Source organism: Ovis canadensis, chromosome 25, assembly GCF_042477335.2.
Source record: "Ovis canadensis isolate MfBH-ARS-UI-01 breed Bighorn chromosome 25, ARS-UI_OviCan_v2, whole genome shotgun sequence".
NCBI classification, from domain to species: domain Eukaryota; kingdom Metazoa; phylum Chordata; class Mammalia; order Artiodactyla; family Bovidae; genus Ovis; species Ovis canadensis.
The window spans coordinates 27397999-27420608 of NC_091269.1; the positions used below are offsets into that span (position 1 = coordinate 27397999).

Here is a 22610-nt window from a genome sequence, read left to right on the forward strand (position 1 = left end):
GTGCCCCCTCTCTCTTGAATTTCCCTCTCATTTCCCACCCCATCCCACTCCTTTATGTTGTCACAGAGCACCAAATTTGAGCTTTCTCCATCACAGAGCAAATTCCCACTGGCTATCTATTTTACATATGGTAATGTATGTGTTTAAGTTGTATTCTCTCAAATCATTTCACGATTTCTCTCCTATTTTCTATCTCTGTATTTGTTCTAGGAAATCTCATTTTCACTTGCAACATTTCTATTGAAATTTTAATTTATGTTAACATTTTTAATTTGTAAGAACTGGTTTTTTTTTGTTGTTGTTGTTATTCTCTTCCTTTATTCTTTTCTTTGTCAAGTGTGGATAATGATACTGGAGCTAGAATTTCTAAGAACTCTTACTTGTTTTCTTGTTATTATTATTTTTTTTTTTGCAGAAGTGCCTGTTCTTGTTTTAGGGGTGCAACATTTTTATCTCTTGTGTGATGTTTATTGTTGCTGTTATTGTCATTATTTAGCTTAATTTTGCACCCTGTATTTTCTTTCATTTTCGAAGTCTTTTTTTTTTTTGCTGTTTATTCCAGTTGTGGCTTTGCTAAAATATCTACTTATCCATAGCTTTGAATTCTTATTTAGGATTAAGAGATTGGATAATTTAGGGGCCATGCTCAAGTTTCTGTGACACAGAGGCCCCAAAACTTCAATTGCCTAAATAAAATAGAAATTGTCTGTCTCATAGGCAGACTGGAAGTGAGTGGTTCCAGCTGATTGATGGCTCTTCTCTTCTTTGGCATTAGAGTCCAGCCAAAGGTGATGGTGGCAGTTATTGCCAAGGACTGGGGGTGGTGCAGTGGAGAGAGGAGACAGAGAACGGAGAGGATCAACACATAAACAGAAGTTCTAACAGAAGAGAGAGGAGAGAACGAGTGGGGTTGGTAGCAACTGGAAGCATCGGTAGGGAGATTATCAGCACAGCCAGCCAGCTGGAGTCTCAGGCAGAGCTCCCATGCTCGAGTAGAGCCTGAAAAACGTGAGGCACAATATCAGTCTAGAAAGAGACAAGGAAGGGTCAGAATCGAATTCAGAAGCAGGCCCCAAGCTGCTGAGCCCAGAATGACCCAGAACCTTAGTGACTGGAGGTTTGCTCCAGACTGCGAAGCCATAGCTGCCAAGTGCTTCTTGTCTTAGGCTTGTGATGGACTGGATGTTTGCTTTCCTCTCCAAGTTCATGTGCTGAAATCCTAAGCCTCAATGTGATGGCATTAGGAGGAGGGTCCTTTAAGAGATGATTAAGTCATGAGGGTGGGGCCCTCTTGGATGGGATTAGTGCCCTTTAAAGAGACCCCAGAGAGCTTCCTCTTTCTTTCCACCATTTGAAAACACAGTGAGAAGGCAGCCATCTGCAAACCAGGAAGAGGGCACTTAGAGATATGGGATCTGCTGGTACCTTGGCCTTGAACTTCCAGCATCCATAACTGTGAGAAACAAGTGTTTGTTGTTTAAGCACCTCATCTATGGTGTTTTTGTGATAGCAGCCTGAACCAACTAAGACAGATTGATTTAGGGAAGCAGTGAAAGGACCAGCATCCATTTGGGGTTAAATGATTCCTACTATGAGGCTGTAGTTCCCTAAATAATAAGCTGTTTTTGCTGCTGCTGATTGTTGGAAACAAGGATTTTTTTTTCTATCTAAAGATATTTTACACTAAACAGATTAAGATTGATGAGCAAATAATTAAAATGCATTTTTAGGATATGCAAATTGGATTACTATAGACCGAAAAAGAAATAAAAATTGAAGCCATAGCAAGAAGACTGGACATTTTTGCATATGCTTTATTAAGAACAAAAGAGTAATTTCCATACTTGGAAACAGAAGAATGTAAAATGAAAACAAATTGACTAAGCAAAATACTTTCTAGTACATGGAATATAAATGAGAATCTTACAGGAATGAAAGTGAGGTGGTTTACCAGGAGAAACATGTGAAAGGAGAAAACTAAAGCAAAGTTCCTACAGGAAAATTGAAAGACTAAATATCTTAGTAATGAGATATATAAACAAAAGTATTTTTACTTATTAGGTAAATTGCATGGAATTCTCCAGGCCAGAATACTGGAGTGGGTAGTCATTTCCTTCTCTAGGGTATCTTCCCAACCCAGGTATTGAACCCAGGTCTCCCCCATTGCAGGCAGATTCTTTACCAGCTGAGCCATGAAGGAAGCCCAAGAGTACTGGAGTGGGTGGCCTATCCCTTCTCCAGCAGATCTTCCCGACCCAGGAACTGAACCAGCATCTCCTTGCAGGTGGATTCTTTACCAACTGAGCTATCAGGGAAGTCCCTTCACAATTAGTTAATTTCTATTTATTTCTTAATTTTTGGCCATGTGGCATGTGGGATCTTAGTTCCCCAACCAGGGATCAAACCCAGGAACCCTGCATCAGAAATCAGAGTCTTAACCACTGGACCATCCAGAAAGTCCCAATTTATTAGGTAAAATTATAAATGATACCTATAGGACAGAAGTATTAAAAAAGAACCCTATCACCTTATCTATCCATCTATGTTTCTGTATTGGAATAGTACTATGTGGTTTTACTTTGGAGGTATAAATTGAATCTAAAGTAAGGAAAAAATCTGAGTCATGTGTATTCACAAGTTTGGTTATTTACAGTTTAAAGTACTGAGTAAGCATTGGTTCCATGTTAAAGAATCTGCAGAGGAGAAGTTTGGACATTAACAAAAATAATGTCACATGTTTATGAAAAGAATAATCTAGATGTCTTTAGACTGATAAATATAGCCTCCCTAAATGGAAAGAGGGTGGAAGAAAATAATTGTGAAACTATTTTATAAATATTTTAATAAGAGCAATAGTAAACAGCATGGCTTTGTAAAGAACAAATCCTGTCAAACTAAAATTATCTTCTCCTATGACACAATGACAAGTCTGTTGGGTTGAGGGAGAGGGAATAGATATTAGTTATCATGACTTCAGCAAGGATTCTGATTTCTGCTTGGGAAGAAAATACATAAGATAATTTCAGGTAGTGATAACTAGCTGCAAAGGAAATAAAGGAGAAGAATGAGGAAAGATGTGATGGGGGTGATGGCGGGTACCTTAGAAATGGTAATCAAGGGGATTCTTGAAGAAGATGCTTGAGCTGAGATCTGAATAGTGGTGAGTAGCCAGTCATGTATCAATCCGGGAGAGAATGCCCCATAGGAGGGAGCAGCTAGTGGGAGACCTTGGCCTCTCTGATGGGTAGAGAAGGCTAGTGGGGTTGAAATGCACTGAATAAAGAGGAGGGTAAGTATGATGAGAGGAGACAGAAAGGACAGAGAATGCTCGACCCTGAGCATATGTGACAAAGGGTATGGATTTTCTTTATGGGTAAAGGGAAGAGGGCTGAGGGCTTTGGGGGCAGGGGAATGACAGTCCAATTTTTGTTTGTTAAAAGATTCCATGGCCGTGGTACAGGGTGGAGCAGAGTGAGCAAGAGGGGAAGCAGAGAGGCTGTTGACATAGAGGAGAGGGGGGAGACTTGGCCAAAGATGACTCCAGTGGGCATTGTTAGGAGCACCAAATCTGGAATATCTTTAGAAGTAGGACTTGGCAATGGATAAGATGTGGAGAATAAGGAAAAAGAGTTGATCCAAGGATGATGTGTGGGTCTTTGGGGACCGATCAACTGAGAACCATAAACTGAAGTGGGAGAAGTCTTAAGAAGGACAAGTTTGGGAAAGAAATTTGGGAGTTGTCTGCATGGGAGACACTGAATCTGATAGCCTGCTATCCATCCACATGGAGGGATTGAGTAGTTGTGTGTGCTTAGTTGCTCAATAGCATCTGACTCTTTGTGACCCCAAGGACTGTAGACTGCCAGGCTCCTCTGTCTATGGGATTTTCTAGGCAAGACTATTAGAGCAGGTTGCAATTTCCTATTCCAGGGGATCTTCCCAACCCAGGGATCGAACCTGCAGGCCTTTGCATCTCCTGCATTGGCAGGCAGATTCTTTACCACCGTGTCACCTAATTGATTAGGTAGTTGAATTATAATTTAAGAATTTAGGCAGAGAGGTTGGCATTGGAGAGAAACCAGTGAGAAATCACAGCACAGAGACGATATTGAGATGACTTCCTTGGAATCCTCACAATTTCTCAGAGCAGTAGTTATAAATAGAACTGTAGATAAGTGGCAGGTATGTTGTGGTCCAGGTGTGACAGGCATGTGTATAGAACCCAGAGTCCAGGATGGACAAGAGCAATGAGGAGAACAGATTACATCAATTAAGAGGGATCCCAGGGCCAATCTCTGTCTCTTTAGCATAACCTTACCAGATTTAGCAAGTAAAAATATTGCATGGGACATAAGTTATACTAACAAATTTACTCTTTGTTTATCTAAAATTCATATTTCATCAGAGGGCCTATATTTTGTCTGATAACCCTACTTCAACATCTGCAAAAAATCGAAAACCTCCATTTATCTTTCTTTTTTCTCTATTCCATATGCCCCACAATTGTGGTTCTAAATTTAGCATGTTGGGTTATAATTGTTTTAAACCCCTTTTTCCTTTTAAGCTTTGTGTGCTTCCTGAAGGCAAGGCTGTGTATCATATATCTTTGTACAACTGTTATGTTGAAAGGCCAGAGCTGACTAGAAACCCATGGAAAGCAACTTTATTCTTTTTTCTCACTCTCTTTCAAACTATTTAAAGGCTTGCTTTGGGCCTGTTTCCATGAATGAAATCTTGACCCTGTAATTTAGAGGACTCTGCTGTCCCTTTCAGTTGCAGGAGAGAGTTGGTTCAATGCTAGAATGCGTAGTCCGGTGTGACCGTCATGACTTTCAACATCGTTAAAAGTTTCCTCTCTCCAGGATCATGGAGGCAGCTGGCTGAGAAGCCTCAAGCTGATGGACCATGAGGTTAGCTTCTCATTTCTCTAATCCAGTCCTCTCCTCCACTCCCCTTCTCCCCACAGGCAGCCTCTCCCCCTCCAGGCTGGAAGGATGGAGCTGAGTTAAAGGACACTCTCTCCTCCCCTCCCCACGCTCCCCCAATCTCTGGCCTCTTTGTGCTGGGCGGGAAGCCCTGTTGGTCAGGCTCCTTTATTTTATTTTAGTTTTATTTTTTTGTTGAAGTATAGTTAATTTTGAGCTTTCCTGGTGGCTCAGATGGTAAAGAATCTGCCTGCAGTGTGGGAGACCAGAATTCGAGCCCTGGCTCAGGAAGATCCCCTGGAGAAGGGCATGGCAACCGACTCCAGTGTTCTTGCTTGGAGAATCCCCATGGACAGTGGAGCCTGGCAGGCTACAGTCCATGGGGTCGCAAAGAGTTGTGCACGGCTGACCCACGAAGCACATACATAGTTAATTTACAATTTCATGTTAGTTCAGGTGTACCGCACAGTGACTGAGTTACATGTATTACAATCTATTCTTTTTTCGGGTTCTTTTTCCTTATAGGTTATTACAAAATACTGAGTATAGTTCCCTGTTTTACATAGTAGGTCCTTATTGATTATCTAGTTTATATATGCTGCCGTTGCTGCTAAGTCACTTCAGTCGTGTCCGACTCTGTGCGACCCAGACGGCAGCTCACCAGGCTCCCCCGTCCCTGGGATTCTCCAGGCAAGAACACTGGAGTAGGTTGCCATTTCCTTCTCCAATGCGCGAAAGTGAAGTCGCTCAGTCATGTCTGACTCTTGGCCACCCCATGGGCTGCAGCCCACCAGGCTCCTCTGTCCATGGGATTTTCCAGGCAAGTGTACTGGAGTGGGTTGCCATGGCCTTTTCTGAGTTTATACATACTAGTGTGTATATGTTAATCCCAAACTCCTCATTTATTCTTTCCCTGCCTCTTCCCCTTTGTAACCATAAGTTTGTTGTTTTCTATGTCTGTGAATCTACTTCTGCTTTGTAAATAAATTCATTTGTATCCTTTAAAAAAATAGGTCCTACATATAAGTGATATAACACAATATTTCTCTGTCTGGCTTACTTCATTTTGTGTGATAATATCTAGATCTATCCATGTTGCTGAAAATGGCATAATTTCATTCTTTTTGTGGCTGAGTAATATTCCACTGTGTAAACAACAACAACTATATATGTATATTTATATGGTGGTGGTGGCTTAGTCACTAAGTTGTTTCTGACTCTTGCGACCTCATGGACTATAGCCTTCAAGGCTCCTCTGTCCATACGATTATCCAGGAAAGAATACTGGAGTGGCTTGCCATTTCCTTCTCCAGGGGATCTTCCTGCTCCAGGAATTGAACCAGGGTCTCCTGCATCACAGGCAGATTCTTTACCGACTGAGCGACAAGAGAAACCCACAGTTTCTGAGCTTAGTTGTTAAGTCGTCTCTGACTCTGCAACCCCGTGGACTGCAGCCCTCCAGGCATTTCTGTCTATTGGGATTCTCCAGGCAAGAATATTGGAGTCGGTTGCCATGCCCTCCTCCAGGGGATCTTCCTAACCCAGGGATCGAACTCTGGTCTCCCACATTGTAGGCAGATTCTTTACTGTCTGAACCACCAAGGAAGCCTATTTTCTCCAAATACATGCCCAGGAATGCAATTGCAGGATCGTATGGTAACTCTATTTTCAGTTTTTTAAGGAACCTCCGTGCAGTTTTCCATGGTGGCTGTGCCAGCTTTCATTCCCACCAGCAGAGTCGAAAGATTCCTTTTTCTCCATACCCTCCCCGGCATTTACTGTTTGTAGCCGTTTTGATGATGGCCACTGTGACTCGGGAGAGGTGATACCTCATTGTAGTGTGATTTGCATTTCTCCAGGCTCCTTTAATACAGGATGCTAAGTTGCAGGAAAACAGACCTGTGGTCTGTAGGTAGGCAGTTACCTGCTTGTGTGGCTGGGTCTCCCCCGGGGAAAGTCTCTCACTGCCTTTCTCAGGCAGGAATCAGACAGGAATCTCCAGGGATCCTATTTCACACCTTCTGAGCAGTACCTTCTAGCCTCTGGCTTGAGATGAGAGGAATGCCCTTGTCTTTCCTCCCTGCCTCTCTTCCCCCAGACTGGGTGGGTAGGTTCAGAAATAGGACAGCCCTCCAGTTTTCTCCAAAGAAACTGTCTCTTAGCTCCTTAAACCTCTGCCCTTTTATATCCTTTAGGACTAAGGGCTTCAAAATCAGTTTCCAGCACCTTCCTCTGCAATTCTTATGTAAATGTTCTAGAATTTCGCTTGAAATGTGGGAGTCTTTGCCACTTCTTTTGTTGGTTTTGGCTCTGGTGCCTTAGTGGAAGCTGAGACAAAAAAGTATCATCTTCCCATGTTTCGTTTTATTTGTGTTTTTAGCACCTAGCTCAGTGCCTGGTATATGGTAGACACTTGATAACAGGTTTTTGAGCAATTTAATTATAAACAAGAAACTACAGTAAGGTTTTTCCTATGCTCCTTAATCATGAGGATCACTGTTCTTCCTATACCTACCCCCTCTACAAACCTGGATGATACCTCTTCATTATTCAGTTTACAAGCCATTCCTTACTTATTGTCCTTGTTGGTTTGTCTCCTCAACACCCTCCATCCTAAGTACCTGACGCAGCATGGAGTAAGCTCCAGGAAGGCTGGCTCTGCCTGGTTCACTCTGTGTTCTGAGGAGAGAGCCCAGTGCCAGGCAGTAAGGAATCATGAATGAATGCATGGTGGGTGAGTGAATGACTGAGCCAGTGAATGGGTGGGTTGGCACCAGAGTACCAGCTGTAAAGGGCTTCCCTCATGGCTCAGTTGGTGAAGAATCTGCCTGCAATGCAGGAGACCAGGGTTTGATCCCTGGGTTGGGAAGATCCCCTGGAGAAGGGAAAGGCTACCCACTCCAGTATTCTGGCCTGGAGAGTTCCATGGACTGGATGGTCCACGGGGTCGCAAAGAGTCAGACACAGCTGAGCAACTTGCACTAACCATTTATAGAACCTCCTAGGTTGGGCTTCAGGGGTGGGTCTGAATGGCCTTCAGCTCTCATTAGATCACACTTATATCAAAGGGAGGTGCCTTTTCTGGCAACTTCACCCTTCATGGCTGAATTAAGCTCCTGTTAGGAACTTCCCTAGTGGTCCAGTGACTGAAACTCTGTGCTCCCAATGCAGAGTTTGATCTGTGGTTGGGAAACTAAGATCTCACGTGCCACAAGGTGTGAAAAGAAAAACAAGCTCCTTTTACTGGGTCAGTATAGCTGCTACCTGAAGTATAAATGTAGAATTGTGCCCAAGTATCACATCACAGGGGCTGGCAAATCATTTTGGTCATGATGTACCTAGCTCCTTTTCTTAAACTCACATTCTTTAGTCCATCAACTTTAGAAATTTCACTGTGTTCATGATATCCAGTGACAAAATAAAAAATATCTGCTTGTATCATAACACCGTATTTAATATGTATCCAGTTAAGCCCTGTAGAAGTCAGTATTAAAATGCTCCTGAATTTTACACTCTTCCAAAAGTATTACGATGTTGGATGTGTGTGTAACCTACTCTTTTCTCACCAACACTCCCACCCCAGACAAGCGGATCTCTTATGTTCAGATCAAATTGAAGCTAGAATATGGTATTGCTGCTGCTGCTCTTGCTAAGTCACTTCAGTCATGTCCGACTCCGTGTGACCCCACCAGGCTTCCCCGTCCCTGGGATTCTCCAGGCAAGAACACTGGAGTGGGTTGCCATTTCCTTCTCCAATGCATGAAAGTGAAAAGTGAAAGTGAAGTCACTCAGTCATGTCCAACTCTTAGAGACCGCATGGACTGCAGCCCACCAGCCTCCTCCGTCCATGGGATTTTTCAGGCAAGAGTCCTGGAGTGGGGTGCAACTTGTGGTTAAAAAAATATCCAATACATTATATGTAAAATACATTCAGTAGGTGTGACAGGAAAAATATGAATAAACTGGTGATGAAAACAGGGAAAAGTCTATTTTAGTAAATTCCAGAAGCTTTTTTAGGCTTTTGAGAATTACCTAAAGTAATTTCTATTTGAGGGATTAAGCAAATGATGACCTGATTTGATGACATAAAATGTATTTCTTTTCTTAAGGAATTGTAGACATTTTTGAGACCACTCTCTTAACCATAAAATTGTAACATTATGTACATATGTCATATGAAAAGACAATTGTATGAAAAAGTGAAAGTCACTCATTGGTGTTCAACTCTTTGTGACCACATGGACCATACAGTCCATGGAATTCTTCAGGCCAGAATACTGGAGTGGGTAGCCTTTCCCTTCTCCAGGAAATCTTCCCAATCCAGGGATCCAACCCTGGTCTCCCACATTGTGGGCAGATTCTTTATCAGCTGAGCTACAAGGGAAGCCCAAGAAGACTAGAGTGGGTAGCCTATCTATCCTTTTCTAGCAGATCTTCCTGACCTAGTAGTCGAGCCAGGGTCTCCTGCATTGCAGGAGGATTCTTTGTATGGAGGTTGAGGCCAAATCTGCTGGTGGCCTGCTCAATATTCACTTTCTTTTTTTTTTTTTTCTTACCAACAGAACCCTGATTGTCTTGAGGACTGCAATGTAACCAGCTAAAACATGTATTTCATAGCATCTCTTATAAAGAGAGGTAAGTAAATTCTGGCCAATGAGATAGAAGTCAAGATTTTTGGTGTGCATCCCAGGAAAGCTTCTAAATGGTAGACTGATTCATATGGCTTTTGGCCTATTGTACCCTCATTCCCATCTTGAACTTGGACCTGATGGCTGGTACTAAACAGCCATTTTGCAGCAATGAGGCTTTATTTTATGAACTAAGGATGATTGAGCTAAAGGATAGGAGGATGGCACATTAATAAAACTGTGGAGTTGCTGTACCAGTTTTGGACTGCCTGATTTTAGAGAGTGTTACACAAGAGAAATTCCTATGTTGTTTAAGGTCTTTCTTTTTAGGTCTTTATTACTTGTAGCTAAAAAAAAATTTAAAAGATAATGGAAAAGGGAAAGTTTGGGGAAAGTTAGTGCATTTGTGTCAGAGATGAAAACTTTCCAGAGAAACTCTTTATACTACTAATAAGACAAATTCTTATTTTCGAAGTTGTTTCACTAAGCATACCATCTGATTGATTTTTGAGAACATAGATAATTTAAGTTTTAAATTTAGCAATTCTAAATGTAAATTACATACACAGGCACTCTCAATTTAATGAGTGAGTCCATATTCTAGGTACTGTGCTCACAGTTTATATGCATTATCTCCTTTAATGTTCATAGCAATCTTATGAGGTATTGTCCTCATCTGATACATGGAGAAATAGAGGATTAGACAGTCAGGTAACTTCATAGTAAATGGTAAAGAAGGGTTTATTTAGCTTCAAAGCATACATTTATGCCCTATTTCCTGGGACAGGAACAGTGCATAGGTCTGTTTGTTTTGGCCGTTTACCAAGGGCAGTATAACAAGGAATAAATATAATCCATCCAGTTGGACTTCCTAGAAGAGCTCAGCAGATAAAGAGAATTGATACTCAGACAGAAGATTCCAATAGCCAGAAATTTGAGATGTGTAGAGGAGGGACATTCAGGGTAAATGTTAAAATGGATACTCACCTGATCTTGTTCAAAGCAGACACTAAACCCTTTTCCTGAAAAGAAGTGATGGCTCTTCCCACTTGGAATGAGGCAGGATATGTATTGTGTTCACTGCCTCCCTGACTTCCTTGCCCACCATCTTCCCGCTCCCTTCCTCTGCCCATAACACTGCCCTTCCTGCTGTTCTCTGAACATGCCATCTGACCTCACAGATCTTTCATATACCAGTCCCTCTACGTGGAATGCACTTCCTCTAGATCTCATGAGGCTCATTCCCTCGCTTGATTGAAGTCTCTACTGCCATGAGGCGAAGCTTCATCAGAGATGCTTTCCTTGACTATTATTTCTGTAAAATTCTCCCTTTCACTACTTTCGATTCCCTTACCCTGCCTTACATCTCTTCAGAGCACCAAAAGCACTTGATGTATAGATTTATTTGTATGTATCTACCTCCTCCCCCAGAATAAGCCCAGTGAGTATGGGGCCTGTGCTTTATTCATTAGGACATAGTAGGTGCTATGTAGGTGCCTGGTACATAGTAGGTGCTCAATAAATATTTGCCAATGGACTGAATGAATGAATGAAGAGTCAGTTCAAAGAACCTACTATTGTCCTGTGTTATTACATGAAAACCTAGAAGGCATTAGAAGGATGAGTTGTACTCTCGAATAGACTCTGTATTCATAGGCTTTGGGTTTACTTCTGTTTTGTGAGCAGTTAATAAATGATGTCCATGCAGACGAAGTGATAGATGGAAGAATGAACGGTGTTTTAAGATAGACTCTTCTTAAAAGGAAAGTGAAACTGGAAAGTCGTGTGGAAATGGTTGCAGTGGGACTTCCCTGGTGGCCTAGTGGTTAAGGATTCACCTTCCAGTGCAGGAGATGTGGGTTTGATTCCTTGTCGGGGAACTAAGCCCGCATGTGGCAACTACTGAGCCCCATGCTCTAGGACCTATGCCACCACTAGAGAAGCCCATGTGCTCTATCAAAGAACCCACGTGCCACAGCTAAGACCCGACACAGCCAAATAAATAAGTACTTTTAAAAATGGTAGCACTAACTAGTAGCCACTTTGCATCTAAGAAGGAATTGATTCTTAATTACTACCTAGGAAGAATGAGCATGATAAGCAGATACACTATGTCTGCCTCCAGGTGCTTGTTAGTGGATTTGGGAGGATACATAACTATAATCCTGGGCGATGCAGGATGAAGGGCTGTGTTTCACCAGAGAGAGTTACAGTCTCTAGCCAGAGTAATCCAAAGCCCAGAAGTAGGTTTTGAATTACTCCTTGGAGGATGGAACAGATATTAACAGGATTTTCTGGCCCCAGTGGCAGAAGAAACAGCATAAGAAAAAGCATGGTTGATTAATGCGCACATTTTATCTGGGAATCAGTAGTTTGGTTTGGAGCCAAAAAGAGGGAGATACTTGGAAATAAATATTGAAAAGGTTTGTAGGAGGCTGTATCTCAGTGGGTCTCAAATGCCAAACTGAGGGGTTTGAATGTAATATGGTAGGTGTCTGGGAGCCATTCTTCAGTGGCTCCAGTTCCAAGCCAGGAAGTGACAAGATGGAAACGTTGTTATAGGAGGTTATCTCCATGGGAGTCTGGACGATGACTCAGCAGTAAAAGACAAAACCCAGGAAGACTGGTTGCAAAGTTGGTGAAATAATTTGGGATATAAAGACAAGAATCAGGAAGACATCTTTTTACCCATAAGAGATGTTGGGTGGTAAATGTGAGGAAGTACCTTAGTTTGCTTGAATGGCCTTAATAAAACCCCATAGACTGCATAGTTTAAACAATAGAAAATTATTTCTCTCAGTTCTAGAGGCTGAGAAGTCCAAGATTAAGGTGTTTGAAAGTAGGTCATTCTGAGTCCTCTTCTTTTGGCTTGTAGAAGGTTGCCACCTCCCTGTGTAATTGTATGACCTTTAATTTATATATTATTTCTCCCCCTTTTCTTATAAGAGCACTGATCCCATCATGGGGGCCCCACGCTGATGACCTGTCTAAACTTAATTACTTCCCAAAGGTCCCACCTCCAAATAGCATCACTTGGGGGCTAGGCTTAAATGTATAGATTTAATGTATGGCTTAAATGTATGGACATATACACATTTAGCCCATACTAGGTGGGGGCATCAAAGAGGATGATTAGGTTTTGGATCCGAGTTATGGTACAAGACAAATAGTCAAACCAGGAGGAAGATCTGCTCTTGGGGAGTATGCAGTAGTCACAGTGACCTACTTGTGAAGCCACTGAGGTGATTTGGGTTAGGAATGTCTTTAGGGTGGCCACACCTCCTCAGGAGCACTTCTTTCAATAGAGAAGGTGATTGATTAGTAAACTTTCTGTCATGTAGGGTCAGCCTTCACTATTGTCATCCATATTCAGTTCAATCCTGACCCTGGATATCAGAATACTGATTATAGTTTGGAAGTTCATAATTTTTCGATCATAATCTTAAACTCAGTCTAGGGAGCGGATGAGATGGTGATGAATAACTTCCAAATGTTCAAAAACAGATTTCCCCTAAATATCCAAACTATGGAGAAGGTCATGAGTTGGATTTTATTTCTGAGCATATAGTAATCCTTGTCTCCTCGAGAATTTACTCGGCACTCCAAGAGCTAGCAGGACCCTTAACGTTGGCTGGAAACCAGCAATAAATCTCCTGGGACTGCCAGAGCCTTTTTCAGTTCCTGCTAGTCTAGACTCTTCTTTGTTTTCTACCCTGGGATCTGGGAGGAGTATCAAACCAAACAGTGATAAAGAGCTCGGGTTTGGCATCCTCAGACCCCTGCATTGTGATTTTGGTCAGGGTACTTAACTTTCGTAAATCTTGGCCTCCTTTTCTCTAAAATGATGTTGCTGATGAAAAGAAACGATAAAAATAAAATGCCTGGAGTGCAGTAGTCATTGATCTTTATCATCACCATCACCATCATTATCTTTGATGTCACTCCCAGCTCTGTTGCCCCCAGAGGCCAGCTTGCGATGAGTACCTGGTGTCTACTGGTGTTTATTTTCTAGTTCAGGTACACATGGGGACTATAGTATTTTAGAATACATAGAATAAAGATGTAAATAAAGGGGCCATTTTCTGAAATTTTGGTCTGTTAAACTCTGAAAGGAGATTAGAAGAAATGCTATGAGACCTTTTCTGGAAATATTGAAACTGGAAATCTGAGTTAATGCAGAAAGGGCTAAACCTTAAGGTGAGAGGCCCTCTCCAACCCTAAATTTATAACGACCTACTGAAATCCCAGAGACTTTCACTTCCACATTAAGGTCTTTAATTTTTATGATCTTAAGGAAAGAAGTTGAATTGAAATAATACTGAGTATCTTAGCTGATTTTAATAGAAACCTTGAAGAAATTAATTTTCTAATGCCTCTATACATCACCAGCGAGCTTTGTTAAATTGGAAGGCAAAATGAAAAATTTACATTTGTTTCAGTTTTTTCTCCTTTAAGGATGTTTAGAGTTCTGCCAAGTGAACAGTGAGCTGTGCTGGCTCATTCTTAATTAGGTGACTGTAGGGAAAAAAAGAACGTAATTAAAAAAATAAAAAGAAATATGGTTTTCTCCCCTTCTCTTATAGGACATAAAATGGGTCATAGAGAAAAACACTCCCTAAATTTGGACTACAAATATGGAAACATTAGCCTCTAAACTGTGTTATATTATAATTAATAAAGACCTGAAATGGAGTGTTATGGGAAACACAACATCAGTTCCAATAAAGCAATTCTAAGATAATAAATTTCAGTAGCAAAAAGCAAAATAGACTACTACATGTAATACGCATTTTTAAAAAAGAAATATTTTATAAAAATTACAAATCTCATAGACATCAAGTATTGGACACTTATGAATGTTCTACATAAACAAGATATTTTTTCTATTTTATGAACCAGAGTTCTGTGTCTGTGAAAATGTATACTAGCTAATCTCTTGTAACTTAAGTCTGTAATAAGAATTAAAGACATGGAACATAAACGTTAAGCTGTATCTGAATTATATTTATTTCCACTTACAAAACAGAGACTCAGACTTAGAAAATGAACTTATCGTTACCAGAGGGAAGGGATAGTTAGGGACTTTGGGAAAGTCATGTACACACTACTATATTTAAAATGGAAAACCAACAAAGACCTATTGTATAACACATGGAACTCTGCTCATTGTTATGTGCCAGCCTGGATGGGAGGAGGACTTGGGATACATGTGCATGTATGGCTACTTGTGTGTATGTATGTACATGTATGTAATGGATACATGTATATGTATGACTGAGTCTCTTCCTGTTCACCTGAAACTACCGTAACATTGTTAATTGTCTATACTCCAAAACAAAATGTTAAAAAAAGTTATACTTAAAATTGAGATTAGTTCTCATGCTATCATTCCATGACCTTTTCCATCAAAAAATTTTTTTCTTGCTCCAATTGATCAGAAGAAACTAGAAAATTATACACAAACGAAACCAACCAGGACAGTCAAATTTTAACAATACTGTAAGTAAAAATTTCCCATAGTTTTTAACAGCTTTAGTAGTTTTCTCCTAAAAATTATTTCTATTTTTATGATTATCAAATATATTAAAAAAAATCAGAGTATCCCAAATAATATTAAACACATATACTCACCACCACTTGGGTGCTATGTTTGCTTCAGTTTTCCTTAAAAATAAATATGGATCTCTCTCAAACATGTATTTATATACTTAATGGAGGATTAGAGGCCCATAAACCTTACAGTATTCTATTTTTGTGCTTTACAGTTCACAAAAATGTTGTTTATTTATTTATGTATTTTTTCAGTTCAGTTCAGTTGCTCATTTGTGTCCGACTCTTTGTGACCACATGGACTGCAGCATGCCAAACCTCGCTGTCCATCACCAACTCCTGGAGTTTACCCAAACTCATGTCCATTGAGTCGGTGATGCCATCCAAACATCTCATCCTCTGTCGTCCCCTTCTCCTCCTGCCCTCAATCTTTCCCAGCATCACAGTCTTTTCCAAAGAGTCAGTTCTTCACATCAGGTGGCCAAAGTATTGGAGTTTCAGCTTCAACATCAGTCCTTCCAATGAATGCCCAGCATTGATCTCCTTAAGGATGGACTGGTTGGATCTCCTTGCAGTCCAAGGGACTCTCAAGAGTCTTCTCCAACACCACAGTTCAAAAGCATCAATTCTTTGGTGCTCAGCTTTCTATATAGTCCAACTCTCACATCCATACATGACCACTGGAAAAACCATACCCTTGACTAGACGGACCTTTGTTGGCAAAGTAATGTCTCTGCTTTTTAATATGCTGTCTAGGTTGGTCATAACTTTTCTTCCAAGGAGTAAGCGTCTTTTAATTTCACGGCTGCAGTCACCATCTACAGTGATTTTGGAGCCCCCCAAAATAAAGTCTGCTACTGTTTCCACTGTTTCCCCACCTATTTCCCATGAAGTGATGGGACCAGATGCCATGATCTTCGTTTTCTGAATGTTGAGCTTTAAGCCAACTTTTTCACTCTCCTCTTTCACTTTCATCAAGAGGCTCTTTAGTTCCTCTTCACTTTCTGCCATAAGGGTGGTGTCATCTGCATATCTGAGGTTATTGATATTTTTCCCAACAATCTTGATTTCCAGGTTGTGCTTCTTCCAGCCCAGCGTTTCTCATGATGTACTCTGCATATAAGTTAAATAAGCAGGGTGACAAGATACAGCCTTGATGTACTCCTTTTCCTATTTGGAACCCGTCTGTTGTTCTATGTGCAGTTCTAACTGTTGCTTCCTGACCTCCATATAGATTTCTCAAGAGGCAGGTCTTCAGAGAGAATGAATTTTTTATTGAAGGATAATTGCTTTATAGAATTTTGCTGTTTTCTGTCAAACCTCAACATGAATCGGCCATAGGTGTACATATATCCCCTCTGTTTTGAACCTCTCTCCCATCTCCCTCCCCATCCCACCCCTCTAGGGTTGATATAGAGCCTGAACCATACAGCAAATTCCCATTGGCTATCTATTCTATTTTACATATGGTGAGTTTCCATGTCACTCTTTCCATGCATTTCACCCTCTCCCCATGTCCATAAGTCTGTTCTCTATGTCTGTTTCTCCATTGTTGTCCTGTAAATAAACTCTTCAGAACCATTTTTCTAGATTCCATATATATGCATTAGAATACGGTATTTATCTTTCTCTTTCTGATTCACTTCACTCTGTATAACAGGTTCTAGGTTCATCCACCTCACTAGAAACTGACTTAAATGTGTTCCTTTTTATGGCTGAGTAATATTTCACTGTGCGTATGCACCACAACTTCTTTTTTTTATTTTTTTAATTTAATTTTATTTTTTTACTTTACAATATTGTATTGGTTTTGCCATACATTGACATGAATCCACCCCGGTGTACCACAACTTCTTTATCCATTTATCTGTCGATGGACATCTAGGTTGTTTCCATGTTCTAGCTATTGTAAATAGTGCTGCAGTGAACAATGGGATATGTGTTTCTCTTTCAAATGTTCCGTTTTATAACCATCCTCTTCTCAATTTCTGCTGAAGACTTTATATGGTGAATGATAATCATTGGGTACTTGGGCCATTTAGCATTATATATCACTTATGTTGAGAGAAGTAGTGAAATACTAAATATAGCTCTTGTTAGCAAAGTTTACAGCCTAGTTAAAATGCCAAAATGAAAACCTGGTGAGTTAGAGTTTTTCTAGTATTTTACTGAACATATGTATAGAAGGGACATAAACTATGGATGTTTGTTTTAAGAAACTGTCTATGCATAGCTTTGCATAAAATACTTGGGAAAGGGTTATTTGATACGTCAACAATTTGGAAGATCAAACTATTCAGCATAAAGTGAAGAGCCAATTTCAGAATAAAGCCATTTGTCATGGAGAACTTTATCTTTTGTGAGATTCCCTGATTGTTTATTTAGTGGTTCCTAGGAAGGAAAGTTATGTCCAACCTAGATAGCATATTCACAAGCAGAGACATTGCTTTGCCAACAAAGGTCCATCTAGTCAAGGCTGTGGTTTTTCCAGTGGTCATGTAGGGATGTGACAGTTGGACTGTGAAGAAAGCTGAGTGCCAAAGAATTGATGCTTTTGAACTGTGGTGTTGAAGACTCTTGAGAGTCCCTTGGACTGCAAGGAGATTCAACCAGTCCATCCTAAAGGAGATCAGTCCTGGGTGTTCATTGGAAGAACTGATGTTGAAGCTGAAACTCCAATACTTTGGCCACCTCATGCGAAGAGTTGACTCATTTGAAAAGACCCTGGAGCTGGGAAAGATTGGGGGCAGGAGGAGAACGGGACGTTAGAGGATGAGATGGCTGGATGGTATCACCTACTCTCAATGGACATGAGTTTGGGTGAACTCCAGGAGTTGGTGATGGACAGGGAGGCCTGGTGTGCTGCAATTCATGGGCTAGCAAAGAGTTGGACACGACTGAGTGACTGAGTGGAACTGAACTGAGGTGTGAAAATCATGTAAATTATGTTTTAAGAATTGGTTAGTCTTTGGGACTTTCCTGACGGTCCAGTGGTTGGGACTTTGCCTTCTAATGCAGAGGTGTGTGTTCAATCCCTGGTGGGGTAGCTAGGATCTCACATGCCTCTGGGTGGAAAAACCACAACATAAACAACAGAAACAGTATTGTAACAAATTCAATGAAGACTTCAAAAATGGCCCACATTAAAAAAAATCTTAAAAAAAAAGAAAGAATTGGCTAGTCATTATGGGTCCATATACAAAAATATGTCAAGAACTTCGGTAATATGATTAGTATCATAAAATAGAGCAGAGCATTGCTAATCTCACCAAGAGATAAGCATATTTTAAGCATATTCTTTATGTTATTCATTCTACTGGAAATATGTAAAACTGGCTCAGTAAGTATAAAGTTCATGAAAGCTGAAAATAGCATATAAGGTGCATAGAATCTACTATGCAGATTTTAGTAACCAGTTATATGCTACAATGTAGGTCAACTGATGACAAACCTTCACCTGACAGCGTCTGAATCTTTGGAGGATTGACATTTGCAGTCTTTGGTTTGTATATACTTAAAGTATCGTAAATGAAGGAATCGTGCACTAGGAACAAGAGATAAGTGCTTTCCTGTCCAAATTCTCTCAGACCCTGCGTTTTCTTACAGCAATTTTGTTAAACGGCAATTTGGTGGGTAATTGCACGGAGGATTGCGGGAACTACATATTGATACTTGTGGTGAAATGCTCGACTTTCTTCAGAAGTAAATGGCTGTATAGTGAGGACAGAGAGTACCATATTCCGAATTTAGACGGCCTCAATGATTCATACTGATATCTCATAGCTTATCGCAATCCATAGTTAAGCACTTCTAATAGAGTGTAAACTCCGGTCTGTTTATTCTCCAGTATCTGGCACAGGGACTCACCATGTATTTGTTGAATGAGTTTGTTACAGTTCTATGTACCGTGCATTTTGTGTGTCTGATCTGTGAGGAGCATGGTGCGCCGACACTAGATCCTAATGAATTCTCATGATGATCGGGGAACAGAGCTAATCTAAGTTTAAAATCACCTTTACTTGGAGGTGATCCACTCCGGGCATCCGGGTGAAAGATGATTCTTGCCTGAGACCTGAAGTGCCGCGGAAAGTACTGTGGGAGTCCCTTCCGCTCCCGCAGGAGAAGCAATCGTGAGAGCTGGTTTAAGGTCAGAAGCCGCAGGTGCAGGAGCCCAGGGAAACAAGAAGGGCGCCGCGGGAAGGTTGCGCGCCCATCGGCTGCGCTCCGGCTCCGATACCCGGAGCGGCCAGTAAGCGGCGCTGGGCCTCGGATTTGGTGGCCCCGAGGAGCGGGCTGCGGATTACCTGCAGCAGAGGGGAGCCGGCGAGCTCCTCCCCGCCCGTCCGCCCCCACTCCCCGCCCCCACCGCGGCACTCACCCGGGCTCCGCCAGCTCAGCGCACTCGCTCGGAGGAGCCGGGGCCGAGCAGTCCGCCTGCGGCAGGCGGGGCGCGCGAAGCCAGCGCGGCGGGGCTGCGGGGCCGCTTGCCCGCGTCCTCCGGGCCGGGTCGCCCTCCTCCCGCACAGTGCGGCGCAGGGAGGCTCCCGCCTCCGCCGCCCCCGCCCGCCGGCCTCCTCCTCCGCTCTGCAGGCGGGGACCGCCTGGCGCTCGGCACCCAGCAGCCTCGGACCCCTCCCGCCCCCGGCTCCCGGCAGCAGAAACAGCAGCAGCAGCAGACAGAGCGAGGGACCGCCGCCGCCAGCGACGCCGGGCTCCGCGGGGTTCGGGGGCCGGCCCCTGCGAGAAGGAGCAGAGCCATGGCCGATGGGGGCGAGGGCGAAGATGAGATCCAGTTCCTGCGAACTGTAAGCGCCGCGCGTCTCGGGTTCCCCGGAGGGGGGGCGGCTAGAGGGAGCCGGGGCATCCACTGGCCGGCTCCCGGCAGTGGGACGCGCGGGCGCGTAGGGGGCTGCCTCTGGCGGTGCGGGAGGAGGCGGGCAACTCCCGGGGGGCGCAAGTGTGCGTGCCGGGGCGAGGGAAGGGAGGGTGCGTGTCTGTGCGCCCGTGTGTAAAGCCCGGAGACCGAGCGTGGCCGGAGCGCGAAGAGCGGCCGGCGGCGCACCGGCTTGGTCCCGGGGCGCTGAGATCGGGAGCCCCGGAGCAGCGGGAGTCTGGAGACTCGGGGGCTGCCGATCCGGCCTGACCGGTCGGCGAGGCTGGGACCTTCGGGGCAGCCGGGGCACAGTGCAGACGGAGTGCGCGGTGCGGAGCGGGGACCAGCGGGGACGCGGTTGTTGCCCGGAATCCCGCCGCGGCGCGGTTTCTCGGCTTTCGCGTTAGACCCGCGCGCAGTCACGCAACCCGGGGATTCGCGCAGTTGGCGTTGCCGGGGTCGGGGAGGCGGGTGCAGGACGTGCCCCGAGACTGCCCCCAAGCCGAGGTGCTGCTCAGGGGAGAGAGCGTCGTCTCCGTGGACCTCGCGGTGCCTGGGTTTGGGCCGTTGGTGGTGCTGAGACTGCTCGCAGAACGTGGAAGGGATGGGAAGTGAGTGTCTGTGCACGCGCACGCGGGGGCGGCAGGGACCTCGCGAACGCGTCGTTCTCTAAATGTTGGCTTATTGAACGCTGAGTGCAGCAAAGTGTGTGTGTGTGTGCGCGCGTGTGTGTAAGGGCAGGGAGGCTGCCTGGAATTTCCACACTGAGTGGCAGCAGGGAAAGGTTGGCTTCGCACTAATACAGTTTTTTCTCCTTAAGTACCCCTTGGCACTGCTCCTTCCTGTCGCCGATTTGTTCGAACGCTGCAGATACTTCCCTGGCTGAGGCTTTGGTCCCCTCGAAGCTGGGACTGGAGAGCCCCTTGGCAAAAGAAAATGTAACTTCTGGTTAAGAATCGCCGTGTTAGCGTTTACAGCATCCTCTCGGTCTTTCCTTTCCCTGCACTTGCCTCCTCCTCTCCGAAGGATATTCCCTTCCAGGATTCCCTCCACCTCCCATCCCCCCCGCCAAAGACTGCAGCTTCTCGTGTCTCTTCTTTCCCCAACAGTGAAAAAGCTGTCGGTGCCCACTTGCAATTACCCCACAGTCACAGACAATTAGAGCGAGACTTAGGTTTTGAAATATTAACCAGATAGCAACTTTTAGGTGCGAAAAGAGCCTAGATGATGTATTTGGGTCCCGAACGAGTGAAAACAGTACATTTGTTCAAGAGCATTCTAAGTGGCCTGTTTTTCCATTTAGCTCTTCTATTTTTTTTTTTTTTTTGCACTCAATTTTGCTTGGGGGTAGGGGCTTTAGAAAGAATAAAATCCAGGGTACACTTCAGATTGGCCAGTGATTTGATCTAATAGCTGCGAGTCATGCACCATTACATATGCTGTTGGTGGTACTACTGCTCCACCACCCAGCTCTAAAGAACCAGTTCAGGAAAACCTTGCTCATCAGGAGTATTTTAAGCCTACTAGTAAGACAGTTTACCTTTATTTATTTATTTATTTTTTAGTGAAAAACGATATCGTTTTCTAATAACTAATAAAAAGCCACATGAAAAGATGTTTCTCAGTACTGTGAAAGCTTTTGTTTGGGTGGGTAAAATATTTAGTTGCTGTGTAATCTCTCAATTCAATTTTTTTTCATACTCTATAGGGTTAAAATTAGCTAGAAAATTTTGGAAGGCTCTGTGCACTCAAGGGCTTCCTGCAGGCTTAAATGTTAGCGGAGCTCATGGAGGTGGTGTTATCAGAATACTTAATGGGGACCGAGGTAATGTGCTTGCTGATGGGCTTCTGTACATATAAAGTAATGTTAAGTCTGTGCCCCTGGACAGCTGCCTGTCAGCCCCAGCGACACCTTTGATAAGTGGGTCGTGGGTAGAGATCTGGCAGTCCTAGGCTGGGATTTTTCTTTTAATAAAACATCCGTAGGCTGTTGTGCTGATGATAAATGACCTTGAAGGAGGTAGCTTGATGGAGCAGGGGAATTTTTTTGGTGTGGTGTGGCATGAACATCTAAAAGGAAAACATGCCTTTCCCTCTAAATTTTAGTTTTAATACAGAAACTCTCAAACCCTTTATCACTCCTCTGTCTGCCCTTGCTCCTTTCTGTTTTATTCACTTAATCCGATAATGTTGTTGGTTCAGAAATGTTAATGGAATTAGGAATGGAGAGAATGTAGTTCTTACCTTTTTTTGGGAGGCGGAGCATTTTTTTCTCTGTTTTTTTGGTAGCCCAGGGAGTATTAACAACCTGCACACCTACATAAAATGGTTACAGATTATGGATAACTGTCCTGCTTTAAAAAAAAAAAGTCAAACTGTTAGTCATTAAAAGGCCATAATGGTGAATTTGACCAGACATATAGTATATTCTTGGAGAAGGCAATGGCACCCCACTCCAGTATTCTTGCCTGGACAATCCCATGGATGGAGGAGCCTGGTAGACTGTAGCCCATGGGGTCGCTAAGAGTTGGACACGACTGAGTGACTTCACTTTCACTTTTCACTTTTATGCCTTGGAGAAGGAAATGGCAACCCACTCCAGTTTTCCTGCCTGGAGAGTCCCAGGGACCGGGG

At 43.1% G+C, this 22610-nt stretch overlaps 1 protein-coding gene across 1 annotated transcript in view; it reads left to right on the plus strand.

Annotated features, from left to right (window-relative positions):
* The first annotated feature begins 19509 nt into the window (after positions 1-19509).
* RYR2 (ryanodine receptor 2) overlaps positions 19510-22610 on the plus strand; it is an 809907-nt gene continuing 806806 nt past the window's right edge. Inside the window, exon 1 of the mRNA XM_069571617.1 lies at positions 19510-19908. Coding sequence (XP_069427718.1) covers positions 19861-19908 — 48 coding nt within the window. The 5' untranslated portion in view covers positions 19510-19860. The remainder of the gene's footprint in view (positions 19909-22610) is intronic.